Raw genomic sequence first — 18,819 nt, 5'->3', positions numbered from 1 at the left:
ATCAAGCGGAACCATTGTAGGGTGGATCACTGCAGCTACAGGGAGGCCAAAATGCGACACCTTGTGATTGGTCTCCCTCTGGATCCAACAGATGGTCGATCGCTCCCTGTTTTCAATACTTTCTGCTTTGTTTTCGATTGAGGTGTCTCTGTTTCGTTCTCTCTTTGTTGGACCATGTGTTTGTATTGTATCTTAATTTTGTATGTTTTCTGTATATGAAATCCAGAGTAGGTAAATTTATAGAGACAATAGACTGGATCAATAGATGCAAAGGGACACAGCAGGGATGCCTGGTTGGGAAAAAAAGGATCCTAACAAGTGCAAGGAAGAAGAAATGCCCTGGAATTGATTGTGATGATGGTTACCTAACTCCTATGACTGATCTATTGAAATATATGTGAATTGTACATCAGTAAAACTGTTAAAAATAAACTAATTCAAAAAGAGAGAGATCTTTTTTCTGTGCGCAATGCACATTCCCTGACCAGACTGAGTGGGGTCTATTCATTCAAAATGTAGAAATTCCATGTGGATTTCTTCTTTTATTTATAATTTCCAGGAAAAAAATTTTTTAAAACCCTGTCTACTAAGTTAGTAGCACAGGGCAACTAATGTAAAATTCAAGTCTGAGGGGCACTAGGAAGCCTGGTATCAGAACCCTCGGTCTCCACCTGACGTGTTTTCTAGAAGGACCAGGAAAGGCAGACAAAGGGCACGTTTCCGAAGAGCGCGAGGGAGAGTGAAAGTCACCAGTGAGTGGGTGGGCCACTGGGGTCAAGTTTAAAGTTCAGAGAGTAATTCGGAAAATGCTCAGCTTGGATCTTGTTTATGAGGCCCAGGAATACACCCTTTAATTAGAATACAATTTCCAGTGCAGCCACTCCCTTGACTTTCCAGAGCTGTTGGACTTAGAAAAGGAAAAGTCAAAAACAGCCTCCCCGCACTGACAGCTAGCGGCCCCTGAAAATCATACCTCAAACAGCCCACGAAGCAGGCGGTGGTCATCTGGGCAAACGGTGACAGTCGCTGCCGGCCCTCACTAACCATGCTCAAGCAGAGGTGGAGAATAGGAAGTCTTGTTCACCAGTCATGCTCCGTCCCTGGTTGTTGAAGGCAGCTACGCTGCCCCATGGAAGCTTGGAAAAAGAGTGGGTTTGAAAAGGTTCCCACGCCTCGACTGGGCCAGTATCATTTTTCTGATGATCTTTCAGTCCACTACAACTGGAAACACAAAAATCAATTCCGTGACAGCCAGCTGTCCGCCTCTTCCAGGGCGCTCTGGGAGTCACACACAGGAGGCTGGCACAGGAGCCAGCGCGCGCTGGGCCTCCCTCAGCTGTCCTCTTTCCCAGGCAGGGCTGAGCCAGAGCTTTCTCCCCAAAGCCTATTGCTATCGCAAAAGACAGGCTGGGCACCCAAAAGTGCTAGAGACTGAAGCAAGAGGAAACCCCTATCTCCCTAGCAGTGCTACTGAGGTAGACAGACATTAAATTACGCAGCCATTGGCCAGCAATTCCGCGGGGAAGGCCAAGGAAGGAATGCGGGGAAGTTATGCTGAGTTTGGAATTGGAGCTAGGATTGCAAAACTATTACGGTAACAAACTTTCAAATGCCATTTGCCACTGCATTAGACTTCACAGTGATGGAAAATGTTCCATTGCTGAAAATCCAGATATCACATTTTTCTGAAGACCCAACAAAGTAGCCATTGTCCTTTACAAAATAATTTCTTTTAAGTGTGGTCAGGAAAATAACCAGCAGAGAATTTTGAAATTTGAAATCAGATCCAGAATCAGCAGCCACCCACAAAATAGCTGGGGATCCGTGCAAGCTTATGTTTCTGGCCGGAGTGCCAATTCTCTTTGCCATCATCTTTCTTAACACCACTCATCTGTCAGGGTGCCGGCAGCCTGCTCAGAGCACGCCATAAATCTCTCTCTGCGTCCCTTCAGTGCACATAAGAAAGCGGCTGGACAATTGTTTGCAAATATGTCAGTGTCTCTTGAACCAAGTGGCATCATTCCCTTAATAAAAAAAGCGATTTCACATAATTAATAAATGGTGACACTCTCCATTTACCCAGTAGAGACAATAACGAGAACAGTTGATTTGAAACCCATTGTCTTTCCCAGGACAAATTCACTGTCTAACAGGAGTTTCAGCATGTCATACAAAAGGCTTAACACATTAATATGACTATATGTGCTACACAAAACTGCGTTATTTTACTCTTTATTCTAACAATTATTGTTCACATTTTCCTAATGTGGACCTTGAGAAGGGAGATTGGACAGATAAAGCAATTAAGTGAAACACACACAGGGACTTTAAGAAAGGCCTACAGCTTTGTCAAATTCCAGATAGTAAAAAGCATCCTGCCCCAAATAAAACAACAGTCGCTCAGACCTTCTCCAGCTCCCACTAGCTCTCTGGTTGTTAAGAATTCATAGGTGGAAAATGTCTGTACCGTGTTAAGTTTCACAACAGTAAGCCAGTATTTAGCTAGAAAATCACTAACATATAGTTTCAGTATAAACCTTTGATACGAGTTTCTTTGGAAAAGCTACTTTCACTTTCATGCATATTTCTATTCACCTGGTGGATCTCATTTCCTTCCGTCCCATTCCTTTCCACAAAACAAAAGATGCAAACACACAAAATCGTTGATCTGAAATAAAACTAGAACACACTCATTTCTTAGAGCGTGTGTGTCAAAACTAGCATTTCTCTTCGACAGTGTGGTTGTTATTGTTTGTTCTCTGTTAAGTTACTTTTTCCTGATTTTTTTCCATTTGCTTTTCAGTGAGGGACTAAGTAATCAGAATGTGTGCCTCCGTGCGTCCTGTGAGCGAACACGTGTATTAAAATCAAGATCTGACCTATGAAATTATTTGCTTTGTTTGCCCATCTTAAGGAAGCACTCCTTCCCCACAATGACTCTCCTCTTTCCCGGGGAAGGTGGAGAACCAGGCCTGGGAAACTGCCGTCAGGGGTGAGAGCAGAGTGTCCAGGAGGCGGAGCAAGCCTATAAACCAGGCCTGCCTGAAGCGTTCTGAGCAACATGCTACCTGCCTGTCGGAGAAATACAGAAACTTCACTGCAAAGCTTCAAAACTTGCTGTTCAGCTTCCAACTTCCTCCCACTAGCTTATTTTAATCACAGAGAGCCACTGCTGGCGATAGAGGAGTCACAAGTGAGTCTTGAATACTAGTCCAGTAACACAAAGTGAAATTTGCAAACGGGTGCCTGTCTGCTAATTATTTGCTCCGTTGAGGAGCCCGAGTGGTACAATGGTTAGGAGTGGGGCTTGTCACCACAAAGGCAGCAGTTCAAAGCCACAGCTTCCCCTCAGGAGAAAAGAATTTTCTAGTCCCGTGGAGAGTTACAGTCTCAGACACCTACAGAGGCAGTCGGTTCTGTCCGATAAATTCCAGGTCAGAATGGCCTCAGAGGACAGTGTTTGGTTTGGGGTTTTAGTTTATGAGAAGATAGAGAGCTTAATCTAGCATATAAATCAGAGATTATTACTGTTGAGGTCAACTGACTTTCTTCTGTTTTTCAGAGCAAGAATTTCTCAAGGATGTGATTTGCTTCCTTATCAAACCAAGAATCGGTATCAGTTATCAGTGAGGCAATGATGTATAAAAGTGAAAGAGAGATGCTGAAACGAATTAGGTACAACCAAACACCTCATGGAATTTGATCAAAGAGGAAGAGAGGGGGGAATGGAGGACAGAATTTCAAATTCCCAGACTCTACAGTTCCTGGAGCCATGAAGGCTGGATGAGTCCCTAGGACTATGATTGCCTCGAAATAATCTTTAGGCCTTAAACCAAAATTAGTCCCTGAAGGCTTCTGAAAGTGAAATGATAGCTTAGCTTAACAAGGGGGGTGGGTGGGGGGGATGCCGGTAAAATTGTTGGCTTTGAAGAATCATCTTTTCAAGATCAAACTGACCACAGGAACTTGAGAACTTACATAGGACAGCTACTGTCGGGATTGGGCCAGGCTCAGAGCCACCAAGTAGAACCTTAGTCCACAGTGACCGATAGGGCAGCGGAGAACTGTCCCACCGGGCTGTTAAGACTATAGATCTGTATAGGAACAGAAAGCCTCATCGCTCTCCCACAGAGGGGCTTAATGGGCGTGCACCACCAAGCACGGTGAGCAGCCCAGTGTTTGCCTCACTCACTGTACTGTCAAGGGACCCTTAGGAATGTTAGGAGGCAGTGAATTTACGTTTTCAGGAGAGGACCGACTCAGAAAAGGAGGGTAAACAGTGGTTGCGTATGCAAAGAATGTCATCTGGGTCACTGAATGGTTCATGTAGAAATTCTGTCCATCACCTAGCTGTTCAATTCCATCAAGTCATTAAAATAAGTGGAAATGTTGTTCTTTGCTCTCCATGCGCTGCCAACTAATAACAGTTAAAAATAATACACTTGGGATCTTAGAAGAAGACGACAATGAATATAACTTACTAAAACAAGGTGAATGTTACATATAAGTCCAGTTGATCTTCTGTTTGCAAATTCTGAAAAGAGTTTATGGAGAATACAATGAATGACATGATATCTCATATACGGAAGTGGGAAAAAACCAGTCAGTTCTTTGGAGATAACAACTTAGAAATTCACAGGTCACTCTGTCCTTTCTAAAGAAAGGACAACAGTAACGAACAGAATTACTTATATCCTAGTTTGGGCTCTTTACTGTGAAATCATAAAAAAAGTGTTACTTCAGATAAGCCAACTGTTAGTTTCTAAGATAAGAGAATTATAGGTGACAATCAATTGACAGCGTGCTTTGTTGTCATAGCCTCAGATCATTCAAATATTCTCTAAAAATACTTACTTCTGACGAGTTCACTATCAGAACGAAGTTCCCAAACGGACTGGCCTTGCATCTCTCCATTTGTGAAGCAACTATTGGCAGCTGGACTTATCTCTTCCTCAGTATTTTCTTTATCACATATTCCTGAATAAAACAAACAAACAAAAGGTATATGTTTATTGTCATGAAACGCACGTAATTTTCTCACTTGGTTTTTCAGATTATTTCTCCTAATTATGTGTAAAGCAGTCATAAGTTAGACTGCTACATACTTTATTGACTCACTAATATTGATTTATTGAGCACCTACTATGTGCCAGGCATTAAAGACACGCAAATATTGATAGTAAAGATAGCTGTTAAAAGTGTTACAATTATGGTGTGTGGTAGAAAGACGTGCAAGAGCGTCATCAGGGATGAACGTGATTGACTCCATAAAGGGAAACAGACAGGTGGTGGAGGCAGGGAAAGCGTAAGAGAAGTAGAACCTCCAGTAAACATGGGAGGTGACGGTCAGACAGCAGCTGAACAAGGAGTGTGGAAGGAAGGAAGTTCAGGGTTCTCTCTGGAAAAACTTGGGAAGAGTCAGGATTGTGTTGGGCATTCTCAGAGAGGGAGGGTGGTGAGTCCTCAGGAAAAGCAGTTCACATAAGGAAATGCCAAGTCTTAGAGGGCACCTACTATTATGTCAAACAAAATGCAAATTGTAGGTCTTGGGCTGGTTTCTGTAATTTGGCTCAAGCCTGGGAATTGATTAAGAAACCCTGAATCTCGATTCTGGTGATTCAAATTAGACTGTTCTTCACTTGACTTAGAATATTCCCTTTGTTTCCGGTCCTGCCTCGGACCCGGTATCATATGACAGTGTGGTTTGTGGCCTGTGCCTTGAGCTCATTCTGTTTCTCCTCTGCTTTCTCCAGTGAATGTGGGACCAGCCTACATTAACTAGACCTGCTTCTTTCTAGAAGGGTAAGTAAAACAGGATTGCTGCCAGGTTCCAGTTCATACACATATGGCTTTTTTTCTGAGCAAAACATGATTCAGCACATCTCTGAAATTAGTGATGGCTGCAGATGCGCTCACTGTATGATGCTCTTATCTTGCTGGGGCACCTTCAGAAAAGAGAAAATGCATTCCAATAAAGTAGTAGATTCCAAGGGGATCTGCTGAGCTAGATAAATTCAAGGCAGGGAGGTCAGCTTAAAAGGTTCTGGTGACTATTTGGGGGAATTTCTTGATAGCCTTTCCCAAAGGACGCAGTAAATCACTCCCCCCACACCCCCCAAAACACAAAAACCAACTTCTACCCTCAAGTTAATGCCCGACCCATGGTGACCCTATAGGACAGGGTAGACCTGCCCCTTTGAGTTTCCAAGACTCTGTTTTACAGAAGCAGAAAGTGTCCTCTTTCTTCCAAAGAGTAGTCAGTGGTTTTGAACTACTGACCTGGCCCGTTAGCAACCCAACGTATAACCATTACATAACCAGGGCTCCCTAGGCAAGTCTTAGGGGCTTATGAGGAAGAAGTTTTAAGAAAATGGGTAACTGCCTTAGGTGAGAAAAGGGTCAAGAAAATTCAACTGAGGATCCATCCGCCCACGCCCGCCAACACAGCAATGCTGCCACTTATTTTTTCATGGGTACCAAAGGCTGCCCTAGAGAATTTCATTGGAAAACTGAACCCCATTCACTCCACAGCCCTGATTTTGCCCCCTTTCACTTTCTCTTTCTACCCTAAACTCAAAGAACATACAACAAGAACCGGATTTGAGCCCCTCAATGCTGCTATAACCGCTGTGTTCATACGGTGTACATCAAAGTGTACAGCGCTCTTAGGGGGAGGGCCAGAGACAGAAACTCCACTTGCAGAAGTACACCGAACTACCTGCAGAATGGATTGAAATAATGGGGCACCTTTTGATACATTTATTTAAGAACGGTGTCTAGGGTTTGGGGGCAATACTTTTTGACTTACCCACGTACTTCTCATTTGAGAAAATTATAGACAGTATCAACTAGGAAATCACCCAGAGCCTCGGTTATCATAAAGATTTGATCTATTTTGTATACTTCCTTTGCCCCCACATGCCTTTAATTAGCAGTGCCCTCTTTACTACTGTAGCCAGAATCATTGGTGCCTTGACACTAGCCAGACTTGAGAGCTAATTCAGAATACTTATCAAATAGAGACGGGAGGAAGGCCATTCCGTTTAGGAGACCATGCACAAACTCCTATGCATACGCTTGAGGACAGAGTTTCAACACCTGGGACTATGAACTACTTCAAGGGTGACAGCAGTAGGAGATAAGGCTGAAAAAGTCAGATCTGGAACAGGGTGGCTATTTGATTGGCAATGTGGGAAATCTGGACCTAATTCAACAGCAGCATAACTAATCCAGGGTAGAAAGGGAACCTCAGGAACCATAACAGCAGGGACACATACTAGGCAGATTTCTGGAACCTACCCTAAAAAGTCTGATGTCAAATGGCGGGGAATGGAAGAGAAGGAGTGAGGTAGCTGTTGGTTCCAGTAATTCTACGGCAGTGACATCTTTAAGTGTCATTTAGTAGGGCTCAATCTACCAGGGAGAACGGAGCCAGGAACAGTGAGAGACTTACTGTGGCTCAGGACAAAGGCGTAAAGGCTTGAATCAATGTTACAACAGGATGCACAAGGGATAAACGAACTAGAGGCTTGTCCAAGTGATCAGAACACAGAAGGTGGAACTGAAGACGACGGAGTTCTCTTAGAAGAGCCTTTGGCGCAGGAGTTAACCATGTTTGCTTGCTATCTGATAAGTTCAGTGTCACACACTTGAATTTGCAAGTTGGGGGAGGGTGGGGAGTCATGGTTAAAAGCAGCCATTATGGTTAGCTTCCCGAGCAATAAGCTTGCCCCCCAAAAGGTGAATACCTTAAATGAAGCGCATCAAGGAAAAATCCGCACAAGCAAGGGAGTCAGAAAACAAAGAAAGCTGATGCGTCAGGCTATGGAAACAGGGGAAGGAGAGAACGTCAAACAGGAGTTGTCAGTCAACTGCATTAACATTTCCAGTGGAAGGGAAAAGACGTCTGCACATGCACACACTTCTCCTGTACCATGGGGGTTTCAAAACAACTGAGAAATGTTGCCACACGACAGATTTCAACACATGAAAATAGACGGACAGTCCAGGTCTCTGAAAACACACTGGGTCTTCAACTCTATTTTTATATCACGGAACTAGAGAGCAGTAACACATAAATGAGAAGCATGCTAAATCAATATGTGCTGGCTTTGTGTAACATTTACTCAGTATTATCATGGAGAAAATATAATCTTCGCAAAATGTGTTAGTTTCCATTAAAATCTCTTCTTTCTTAAGCAACCTCAGAAACCTGCCCGGAGCCCACTCCTGACCTTTCTGAGGTTCTCCATAGAAGAAACTTGAATGCGAACTCATCCGGACACATGTACTAGTGACTCAGCAGATTTCTGAATGCTCACTACTGCTGGTGTGTAGCGGACTACACAAGTCATGCTGGTAGGCTTGATTCAATTAATCTGTAACCAAACCCATTGTCCTCATGTCGATTTTGACCCACAGCAACCCTAAAGGGCATATAGAATAGATCCATAAGGCTTCCATGACTATTAATCTTTGTAGAGGTGACTGCTACAACTTTCTCCTACAGAGCAGCGGGTAGATTCAAACCACCAACCTGTTGGCTAGCAGCAAAATGCTTTCACTGCAGCACCACTAGGGCTCCCTACTTTAATGGAAGCGAAACGAAGTTGAATGTAACATTTCGAACTGCTCAAGTTTAGCTGCATGAAAATGAAGTCATGAAGCCATGGCCTGGTGAAGCTTTGCTGACTAAAGGAAAGCTCTGCAGGAAAAAACCTCCAGACACACTTGACTCGCATTTGAATCATGCCCAACACTTGAGTGCTAAACCCAGACCCGCTCAACTCTCCAGTGAATAAACTGATGCGTCATGTGCTGCAGATACACAGGGATTTATAATCATGTGACTCACTACTGGCAGGGAAAATAATGATCTTTCTGCTCTAAATTTTGATTACGAAATGGTTTATTACACATTCTGTTTTCCCCTTAAAGTTCCAGTTTAAGTATCTGTAAAATTAAAGAATTTGATGGTGGCACTGGGCTACTAAGGTCAATGCTGGGATTTGAACTCATCGGCTTCTCTGGCTTGGCAATCTGACCTGATCAAGATGACAGCCGGGAAAAAGCCCTTTAGAACAGTTCTACTTTGTCCTAAAGGATCACGAAGGATCAGAATCAACTCAGTGGCACCAGCCAACAACATCAACAAAAACAACCATGTCCTTCTTAGGATTAAAAACAACAACAAAGTATCATTCACTGTTTCACTATATTCAAGAAATGTGCAATTATTACTGAATCACAATTGTCAGTCTATTCAAATGTGTTTCCTTTATTAATGAAAAATGCCTTGACTCGAAATTTAGTCTTAGGATTTTGGTATGATCCTTGGTACTGAGACCAAAGGAATCTCAGGAAAACTTCCCGTTTAACAAAACAAAACAAACCAACAAAAAACGTTAAATTAACTTTTGCCAATTCTCCACTTCTATGAACTCAATTTCTGGGACCAACCACTTGATTATTCCATGACTTTCTAATGTATGCACTTCATTTTATTAACATCTCTTTGATTATTTACTCAGTTTAATGGAATACTCAAATGGCAGTCACATACATGAAGGGTAGTTGCATACATAGAATACCCTGAGAAGAGAATTTATGTGGTAGACAATGGTCGACGCGTACTATGAAGTCAACCAACAGGAACAATCTCACTGCTATTCTCCATTGGTTGGGCCAGCCAGCACTCATTCAGATGACCCAACAGCAGTTTCGAAATTTTGATTTCTGTTTTTATGTAGGTTTGCAGTCAATGTTGAATTGCAAAAGTAGAGGTCATTTGGCAAGTACTGGTTTAATCAATTTTATTCTAGATTTAGGGATGTCTATGCAGAGCTTGACCTCTAATTGAGAGGTTGATGACTTAAACCTACCCAGCAGCCTGACAATCTACCTCTACAAAGGTTAGAGCCAACACTGCTGTGGAGGAAGTGTACTCTGTAACACATGGGGATACCTGGAATTGGAATCAGCTGAACAACAGGCCTGTTTTATTGGAAGTTGCTATTCAACTACTACCTGAGCCTGAAAAACATATTGCTTAGGGTTACTTTCAACCATATGATTTCTGGATTGCATGGAATCAGTCTGTACCTTTCTACAAGATTCCAAAATGCACACCCAATTGGCACGCCCCAACACTTAAGAAATGTCTTTGTAAAAGGAGTGTCTGTCATCTTAACAAGGCTGGTTTTTCTAGTCCAATGGTCTACTACTTTGGCTTAGGGTCGGAATCCCAAGAACCCTCACCACATGAAGACAATCAGCAGCACCAAGTGACCCACGTGGCAACTGGAGGGGGCGTATCTTCATGAGACCCTACCAGGGTTCAGAGCCACTGTCCCAGCTTTTCCCCGGAATCAGACATCAGAGGCAACTTAGGAGAGCATACTAAATGTTGAGAAGTAGAATTTGCTAACGAGGATGTAAAAATGTATGTAACCCTCTGCTTAGCATAAAAGTACTTCATTCTATCGCTGTGTCAGGATAGCTATGAGAAAATAGGGAGAGGCTTCAGAAATTTATGGGAAATTCCCATCAATTTTTAATTCCATTTTTCCAGGAACTTTTTGAAACCTCCTCATAAAAACTGATTCCATAAAATCCTAATTCATTGTTGTGTGCCATCAAATCCATTCCAACTTAAAGCGATTCAACAAGACCAGAGGAAAATTGCCGCCACAGGGGTTCCCAGGCTGCAATCTGTGTGGGAACAGACCACCAGGTCTATACTCCCACAGCGAACCTGGTAGTCTTGAACCACTGACCATGCATTAAGCAAATGAGTGCTTCAGGTGGGAGTTCCTAAAATACAGTTCAGATATTGCATTATAAATGGGATGTTCTTGAACACGAGGACTGTGACCGAAGCCTAACTGTGTGCCTCTGTCAGCTACTGAGAGGCCAGCCCATGAAGCATTCTTCTCGTCAGTCTGTGCTAGAAACAAACATGCAGAAAAAGGTTCTGCCCTGCACAACAAATCCTCTAGTCAGGGAGGCCAAAGCCCACTGGCATGAAACAATTAAGCAACTTCAAAGCAGAGAGTAATGAAAACAGCCCTGGGTCATGGTTCTGCCCGAAAGGGTGAGCAGCTGTGTGACCTTGGCCAGGCCACACTCTCTTCTTCGGGAAACAGGACTGAGCCAGAGGACGGCAGAGGCCTCAGATTCTGATTCTGATTCTGACTCTGCCTCTGCCCAAAGGCTGAACAATAGAGTCAAAGCCTCCTGCACACAGGGAAGGGGGTGGAATGAACAAGAGGAGCTGTAGAAAAACCTTTGGAAAACATGGAATCTGAGTTAGTTCTCAAAGTGATAAGAGCATGAATTAGCAAAAGGAAAGTCAAAAGAAAGAAATATGGCTTCTACGTGATCAATTTAAATGCAATACATCCAACTCAAAAATAACTATCTATCTTACTGGATCAATACCCTTTTACTTTTAGCTACTTTTCTAAAGATCATGAATGGGGAGAATTGATCTAGGTCTCATTGCAATTGTTCCTGCTGATTAAGAATGGAAAAAGGTCAAGTAAATAGAATTTCCATTTAAGTTAAAATTCTATCCTTAATATTTTACCTAGTTGGTATACTCTACAACTTTAAGATGCTCACTTATCCCACACAGTTGGGGAATAAAACACCTGAATGGTGATTAACAAGAAAGAAAAAAATCTAGCTTTGAAAAGTCAAAATAGATAATAATATATTCTATATGCCATATAATAGTCACTCTGCTGGTATATGGTTGCTAAATGGATAAGAAAAATGAAAATACTCTCACTGATGAAAGAATAAATCAACAAAATTTTGCAATTGCAGTATGAGCAATTTAATTTACGATATTTGTCTATTCTTGAGAACTATCAGTGGTAGAATAAGAAGGAAAACAAGCTCCATTTACTGACAATAAAACAGAGCACAAGTCAGAAGGCATTCCGTTGGAAATTAGAGGATCCAACACAAAGCTGGAAAGGCTGGCCCGGTTCAGATAACTCCATATCCCACGGGAGAAAGCCCCACTGTAAGAACAACTCCACCCTTCTCCAAATGTCTAAGGTAGCCTGCCTCACAAGGGAACACATTCTAGTCTGGGTCAATCGGATTAGTTACTAAGTTATTCTTTAGTTTGAAACTAGGATATCATCAGGCAATCTATGACAATGGGCATCAATTCTGTCCTCTGTAGTCAGAGATAAATTGCTGAAACTTTTGGGCAACCATTCAAACTACTACAGAAAGGCCAATTTCTGTTCATCATTTTGTAGGCAAGCTGCATGTTACTTCAATAACTGAAGCTTCTAACAAAAAAAAGTAACAGAAGAATTTCAGAATGTTGCTTTAGGATGAACTGCACTCATCAAAGCTGCTGTAGACGAGGGCTGTTTGATTCAAAGTAGCTCGTCTGTACATGGCAAGGTTTCCTAAAGAGGAGGGATGATACAGCTTGCCTTCTTAAGTCATCTGAAGGACCCGATCTCTGGATCCTTTGTGAGGAGTGAAAGGCACTCACTAGGGTCTTCCTGACAGAAGTGCGATCTCGGAATCCAGACCACAACACTTCACTGTGCTCACGTGGAACCTGGATTTGGATCCAGAAGCAGCTGTGAGAACAGAACAAGGACATATTGCACGGTTTAGAATCAGGAAAGGGGTGTGTCAGGTTGTATTCTCTCCACACTGTCATTCAATCTGTATGCTGAGAAAACCGTCAGAGAAACTGGATTATAGGAAGGAGAGGGTGGCATCAGGATTGAGGAAGGCTTACAACCTGAGATAGGCTGATGCCACAGCACGGCTTGCTGAAAAGTGAAGTTGAAACTCTTGCTGTTGAAGATCAAGAACTGCAGCCTTTAGGAGGGATTACAACTCACTGTAAAGATGACCAAAACCCAGGCAACAGGAACAATCGGTAACATCATGATGAATGGAGAAAAGACTCAAGTTGTCAAGGATTCGTCTTGCTTGGATCCAGAATGAGTGCTCACTGAAGCAATAGTCAAGAGAGAAATCTGCTGCACGAGACCTCTTTAGAGACTTGAAAAGCAAGATGTTACTTTGAAGACTAAAATGTGCCTGACTCAAGCCACGGTGTTTTCAATAGCATCATATGCAGGTGAGTATGGAACACTGGCTAAGGAAAACTGAATGTGGAATGTTTGAATTGTGGTGCTATAGAAGAATATTTAAACTGCTAGAAGGCCAAACAAATCTGACTTGGAAGTGGTATGTCCAGAATGTGCCTTAGAGGCAAAGATGGTGGGACTTTGCCTGACACACTTTGGCCATGTTGTCAGGAGAGACCAGTGACTGGAGGGCATTATGCTGGGCAAAGTAGGGGGGCAGCGAAAAAGAAGTCTCTCGAGGAGATGGATTGACACAGTGTGCACAAGGTGCTGGACTGGGCAGTGTTTCCTCCTCTTGTGCACAAGGGCACTAAATGTTGACACCGACCCAGTGGCGCCTAACAACAACAAGAAGTTGATTTTGCGCTGGAGAAATGAAAAAGTGATTAGGTGCATATCTGGGTCTACCACTTACTATGTGGATCCTGGGTAAGTTTATGAATCTGTTGGGGTTGCCATGTCTTACACAGGAAAAACCACAGTAACTTCTGCATAAGGTGGTATGGAAATAACTGACAGGCCTGGAAAGTATAGCATCGGACATATAATAAGAACTCGTGTGAGGGGCGAGGCTGGGAGAGTGGAGGGTGAGTGGGTTGGAAAGGGGGAACTGATTACAAGGATCCACATGTGACCTCCTCCCTGGGGGACGGACGGAAGAGAGGCGGGGGGAGACTCCAGATAGGGCAAGATATGACAAAATAACAATCTGTGGATTATCAAGGGCTCATGAGGGAGGGGGGAGCGGGGAGGAAGGGGGAAAAAAAAGAGGACCTGATGAGGAGGGCTTAAGTGGATAGCAAATGCTTTGAGAGTGATTAGGGCAAAGAATGTAAGGATGTGCTTTATACAATTGATGTATGTATATGTGTGGATTGTGATAAGAGTTGTATGAGCCCCTAATAAAATGTAAAAAAAGAAAAGAAAAAAAAAGAAAATGATTAGGGCAAAGAATGTACAGATGTGCTGTATACAATTGATGTATGTATATGTATGGATTGTGATAAGAGTTGTATGAGTCCCTAATAAAATGTTTTTTAAAAAAAAGAACTCATTCACACTAGTTACTATTACTACATTAAGGGTTATTATAATATGTGGCTTTTAAAAGCCTATTATTAAACTTTTATTAAGGAGACCATTGGGAGTAGAAATCTTTCAGTAATGCCAATATGTGGGGGGGGGGGGGAACATGCAAGAAATCGGTTTCCATATTGACAACAAAAATTACGTACTGCTTCCTCTAAGAAGCTACAGGTAATGCTTTTCCTCATAGACAATGAAAATCGCTTTCCCCAGAAAATGATTTCTTTGCAGCTCAAATTTAGCAACAAAACTGAGTAAGTTTAACCCTACCATCTCTATCTCTACATTTGGCTTTTCCCCAAATCTGACTTTCCTAAGTGACCCAGAGTTCCGTTATTCTGCTTTAGTCTTTCGTTTCAATGTAATCTGGCAGCACCAATTCAAACATGCCCCTGAACAGAGCCAGAACAAAGCAAACAACAATACTGGCTCAAAGAGACCTACAGGACACGGTAGAACTGCCCCCATGAATGTCCAGGGCTGGAACTGTTGGCAGGAGTCGAAGACCCTGTCTTTCTTTCTCCCTTGAAGAGGGCTGGTGATGTCGAACTTCTGACCTGCTGGATTGTAGCCCAATAGGTAAGCACTGGATTTAAAAGCAGAAATCAATCATAATACACATTTTCTATTTTTTAATCCATACTTTATTTGCTTTTTTCACAGAAGATGAATAAAAGTGATGGCGCCCAGCAGAAAATCTTTATGAAACTCTAATAAAACTTAATCAGTGTGAAATAAATTTGTATTCTTATAGGGAGGAATATAAGCAGTCCTTTCTACTTACATTTTGAGACTTTTCACATTTGGCCCCAGATACTGCAATTAAATATTTGATGATCAGCTATGATAGATCATTTATAATCGGCTTCCTATGTGTATTTTTTCTGCTTTTCAATATACATTTTTACCTTCATTATCTGTAAAGAAAATCACTTCAAACAATTTCATTTTTACTCTTCCATTCAAATACCAGCAGCATTATAGATGATCTATGTGTATTCAGGTTTATAAACTGATGAAATCTCAAGTAATCTGAGACTCAACTCCCTGGGAAAAGTAAAAAACTCTAGGCCTGCATTTCCCCAGAGGCTCACACTGTGGACACTCTACCAAGGCTCCCAACTATAACCTTTAAAAACGAAAGATAAGGCCGCTTTCAGGAAGACCCGAGGCCCTGGAATTTTACTTCTTCACTGATCCACAAAAAAAATAAAACCCTCAAGCCTAATGACCTTTAAGGAACGTTGCAAAACCTATCTGCTTTGCCTAACATTCTAAAATGGATTAAAATCTCACTGTCAGAAAAGCATGCTAAGGTAACCAAAGTAGTTTTGACACGTGAATGAATACAACCACATTTCCTAATGTTGTAAATATAAGAACGCGTGTAGGTAATTATAGATGTATGGTTGAACTCGGTAGTTGAATAAATAAATGCTATTAGTTTACTGTTATTATGAGTGTTTTTGAAAATAGTAAGACTTCTAGGTAAAATGCTAAATGTAGTTCTTTATAGGCTCCTTCTTATACACTTAGAAGCTGATGTGTTTTGACTCCAATGCAAAAAAAAACAAACAAAATAAAGACTCAATCATTTTACACAGAATGGAAGTAAACAAGAGAAGGGTGGGGGTGAAGTGAAATGTCTTAATAGGGCTCCAAATTCCCCAAATGTCTGGGAACAACTATGCAAACAAGGTGTGGGAACACTGATAGAGGGTATTGCTTAGTTTTGATTGCCATTCCTCCCCCGCCCCGAATAAGGGAGCATCTCAGAAGCAGAAGAGAAACTTCCTGGGACTGTCAAGGAAAAAGAGGCAGGAGCAGAGAACAGGAAGAGGCAGGAAGAGACAGCAGAGGGCATGCGATGCTTAGACCAGAGGTCAAGGCAAGGTGACCTTGAGACAAAGGAGACCGTGAGACAAAGCAGATCAGCACCAAAACTATGAGACCATGAGGCTGAGCCAGGAGCAGCCTTCCTGGCCCACAGGGGCTGAGGCCAAGAGCCCATGTGGCTGACAGGCTGATGACCAGAAAGACAGACCTGGCTGTGGTTGAGGAGAGGTGCGGCTGTAGCGCAAAGACAATAAGCTTACTGTGTATGATCCAGACTTGCGGGAACTTGTTAACTCACCTAATAACGCCCCACAATTTTAAGTGTTCTGTTGTTATTCCCTAGGTTGCCCCACCACCCCATCCTATCTGCCAAACCTAAGGTGCTGATTGCAAGCACATAGTCACCCACACACTTGAAGGTGAACTGCTCACAACCTTTAAAAAAAAAGTTCTCTGCCTGAAGGTGTTCAGCTATGCTGGGCAGTCAGACCCTTTAGTCTGTCCCGCCCTAAGCAGAGCCCACTCCCTTGGGATAAGGACAATGGATTGTTCCGCTGAAGGAGAGCACGCCTAAGGTCAAGCCAACTCAGGGACAACCAAAGTGAGGCTGCCACCTTGACTCTAGAGCCCGCCTTTCTTGTTACTTGTATGCCTTCCTGTCACAGGTATGCCTACTGTGCAACCCCTTCCTGTTACGCATGTGGTTACCTGTAGTTATGGGGACTGGCACACCCCGAGAGCGTATAGAAGCCTAGGTTGGAAATATATGGTGTCTCTCTCTCTCTCTCTCTCTCTCTCTCTCTCTGTCTCTCTCTCTCTCTCTCTCTCTCTGCAGATCTGGCTCCTGAAGTCATGCCAGGCCCAGAGGTGAGCAATTGCCTGCTTTATCTTGTCTAAAGTGAATGAGCGGAACAAAAATTTCAAAGGGCAGCTCCAGAACAGAAAAATAAAACATTATCAAGAAATACAGGAAGACCTAGTGAGTAAAACAAAAGGAAGTATACGCTCAGCCTATCTTAAACTGAAAGAACTCAAGAATAAATTCAAACGACAAAGAACATTGAAAGATTCTAGGGGGGAAATATTGAATGGTACAGGAAACATCCAAACCTGATGGAAAGAAGGCACAGTCACTATACCAAAAAGAACTAGTCTATATTCAATCATTTCGAGAGCTAGCACATGATACAATGGCAATGGAGGAAGAAGTTCAAGCTGCACCGAGTGCATTAGGCAAAAACAAGGCTCCAGGAATTCATGGAAAACCCAATGGAATGTTTCAACATTCTGATGAAGCACTGGCAGCACTCAATCTTCCGTGTCAGAAAATTTGGAAGACAACTACTTAGCCAACTGATTGCAAGAGATTCATATTTCTACGCATCCCAGGGAAAGGTGACCCAACACAATGCAGAGATTATTCATTCATATCATATGCAAGTGAACTCTTGCTGAAGATCACCCAACATGGATGGCAGCATGTCGGCAGAGAGCTGCCAGAAGTTCCAGCTGGCTTCAGGAGAGGGCATGGAACGAGGGAAATCAGTGCTCATGCCAGATGGATCTTGGCTGAAAGCAGCGAACACCAGAATGATGTTTATCTGTGGCTTATTGACTAAGCGATGACTCACCTTAGGCTGTGTGGGGAGCCTACGGAGACCATGATAGCCTTGAGAAGAATGTGAATCCCAGGACAGCACAGTGTGACCGAGCAGAACCTGAACATGGCTCAAGAGACAGTTAGGTCAGTAGGACACGGGCATGCTGCCTGGTTTAAAATCAGGAAAAGGTGTGCGTCGATGTTGCATCCTTTCACCGCACTTATTTATTCTGTATGATGAGAAAATCATCAGAGAAGATGGCTTAAAGGAAGACGTGTGGCATCAGGATTGGAGGAAGGCTTATTAACAACCTGCGATATGCAGATGACACAACCTTGCGTGCTGAAAGTGAGCGGACTTGAACTTACTGATGAAGATCAAGGATTGCAGCCTTCACTATGGCTTGTAACTCCATGTAAAGAGCATGAAAAGCCTCACAACTAGGTAACATCCTGGTAAATGGAAAAACTAGTAGTTGTCAAGGATTTAATCTCTGCTGGGATCCACAATCAATGATCAGAAGCAGCAGTCAGGAGATCAAAAGATGCTCTACATCAGGTAAATCTGCTGGTCAGGACCTGTTTAGAGTATAGGAGAGCAAGGATGTTACTCTGAAGACTAACATGTGATGAACATATTCTCCCTTATATCATATGCATATGAAAGTTGGACGGTGAATGAGGAGGACCAAAGAAGAAGAACTGCTGCATTTGAATTGTGGTGCTGGTGAAGAACATTCAAAGAACCGTGAACTGCCAAAAGGACCAACAAGGCTTTCTTGAAAGAAGTACAGCCAGAATGCTCCTGAGAGGCATGGATGGCAAGCCTGTATCTCAGCTGCTTTGAACATGTATGTTATCAGGAGCGACCAGTCCCTGGAGCAGGACATACGCTGGGTAAAGTCATGAGGGCAAGAAACAGAGGAAGCCCTTCGACGAGATGGCTTGACACAGTGGCTCTCTCAGAGGCTCAGACAGAAGAAGAAATGGGAGGGGGCAAAGGCCTGGGAGTGTTTCCTTCGGTCGCAGAGAGGGTTGCTAAGAGACTGTACTGTCTTGATGGCGCCCAACGATAACAAGCCTGAGACAGAGACAACTCCTGCCTCCTCGGATACGAGTTCCATTACAGTACATTCAGTCAGCAAAGTACAAGCACACTGAAGC

At 42.9% G+C, this 18,819-nt stretch overlaps 1 protein-coding gene across 2 annotated transcripts in view; it reads right to left on the bottom strand.

Annotated features, from left to right (window-relative positions):
- MDFIC (MyoD family inhibitor domain containing) overlaps positions 1-18,819 on the bottom strand; it is a 99,976-nt gene that overhangs the window by 65,437 nt on the left and 15,720 nt on the right. For both annotated transcript variants that reach the window (XM_075558577.1, XM_075558578.1), the window contains one exon: positions 4,855-4,977. In XM_075558577.1, coding sequence (XP_075414692.1) covers positions 4,855-4,977 — 123 coding nt within the window. The remainder of the gene's footprint in view (positions 1-4,854; positions 4,978-18,819) is intronic.

Source organism: Tenrec ecaudatus, chromosome 9 (genome assembly GCF_050624435.1).
Source record: "Tenrec ecaudatus isolate mTenEca1 chromosome 9, mTenEca1.hap1, whole genome shotgun sequence".
In the NCBI taxonomy this organism is placed as follows: Eukaryota; Metazoa; Chordata; class Mammalia; order Afrosoricida; family Tenrecidae; genus Tenrec; species Tenrec ecaudatus.
This window is presented reverse-complemented; position numbering and strand designations above follow the sequence as displayed.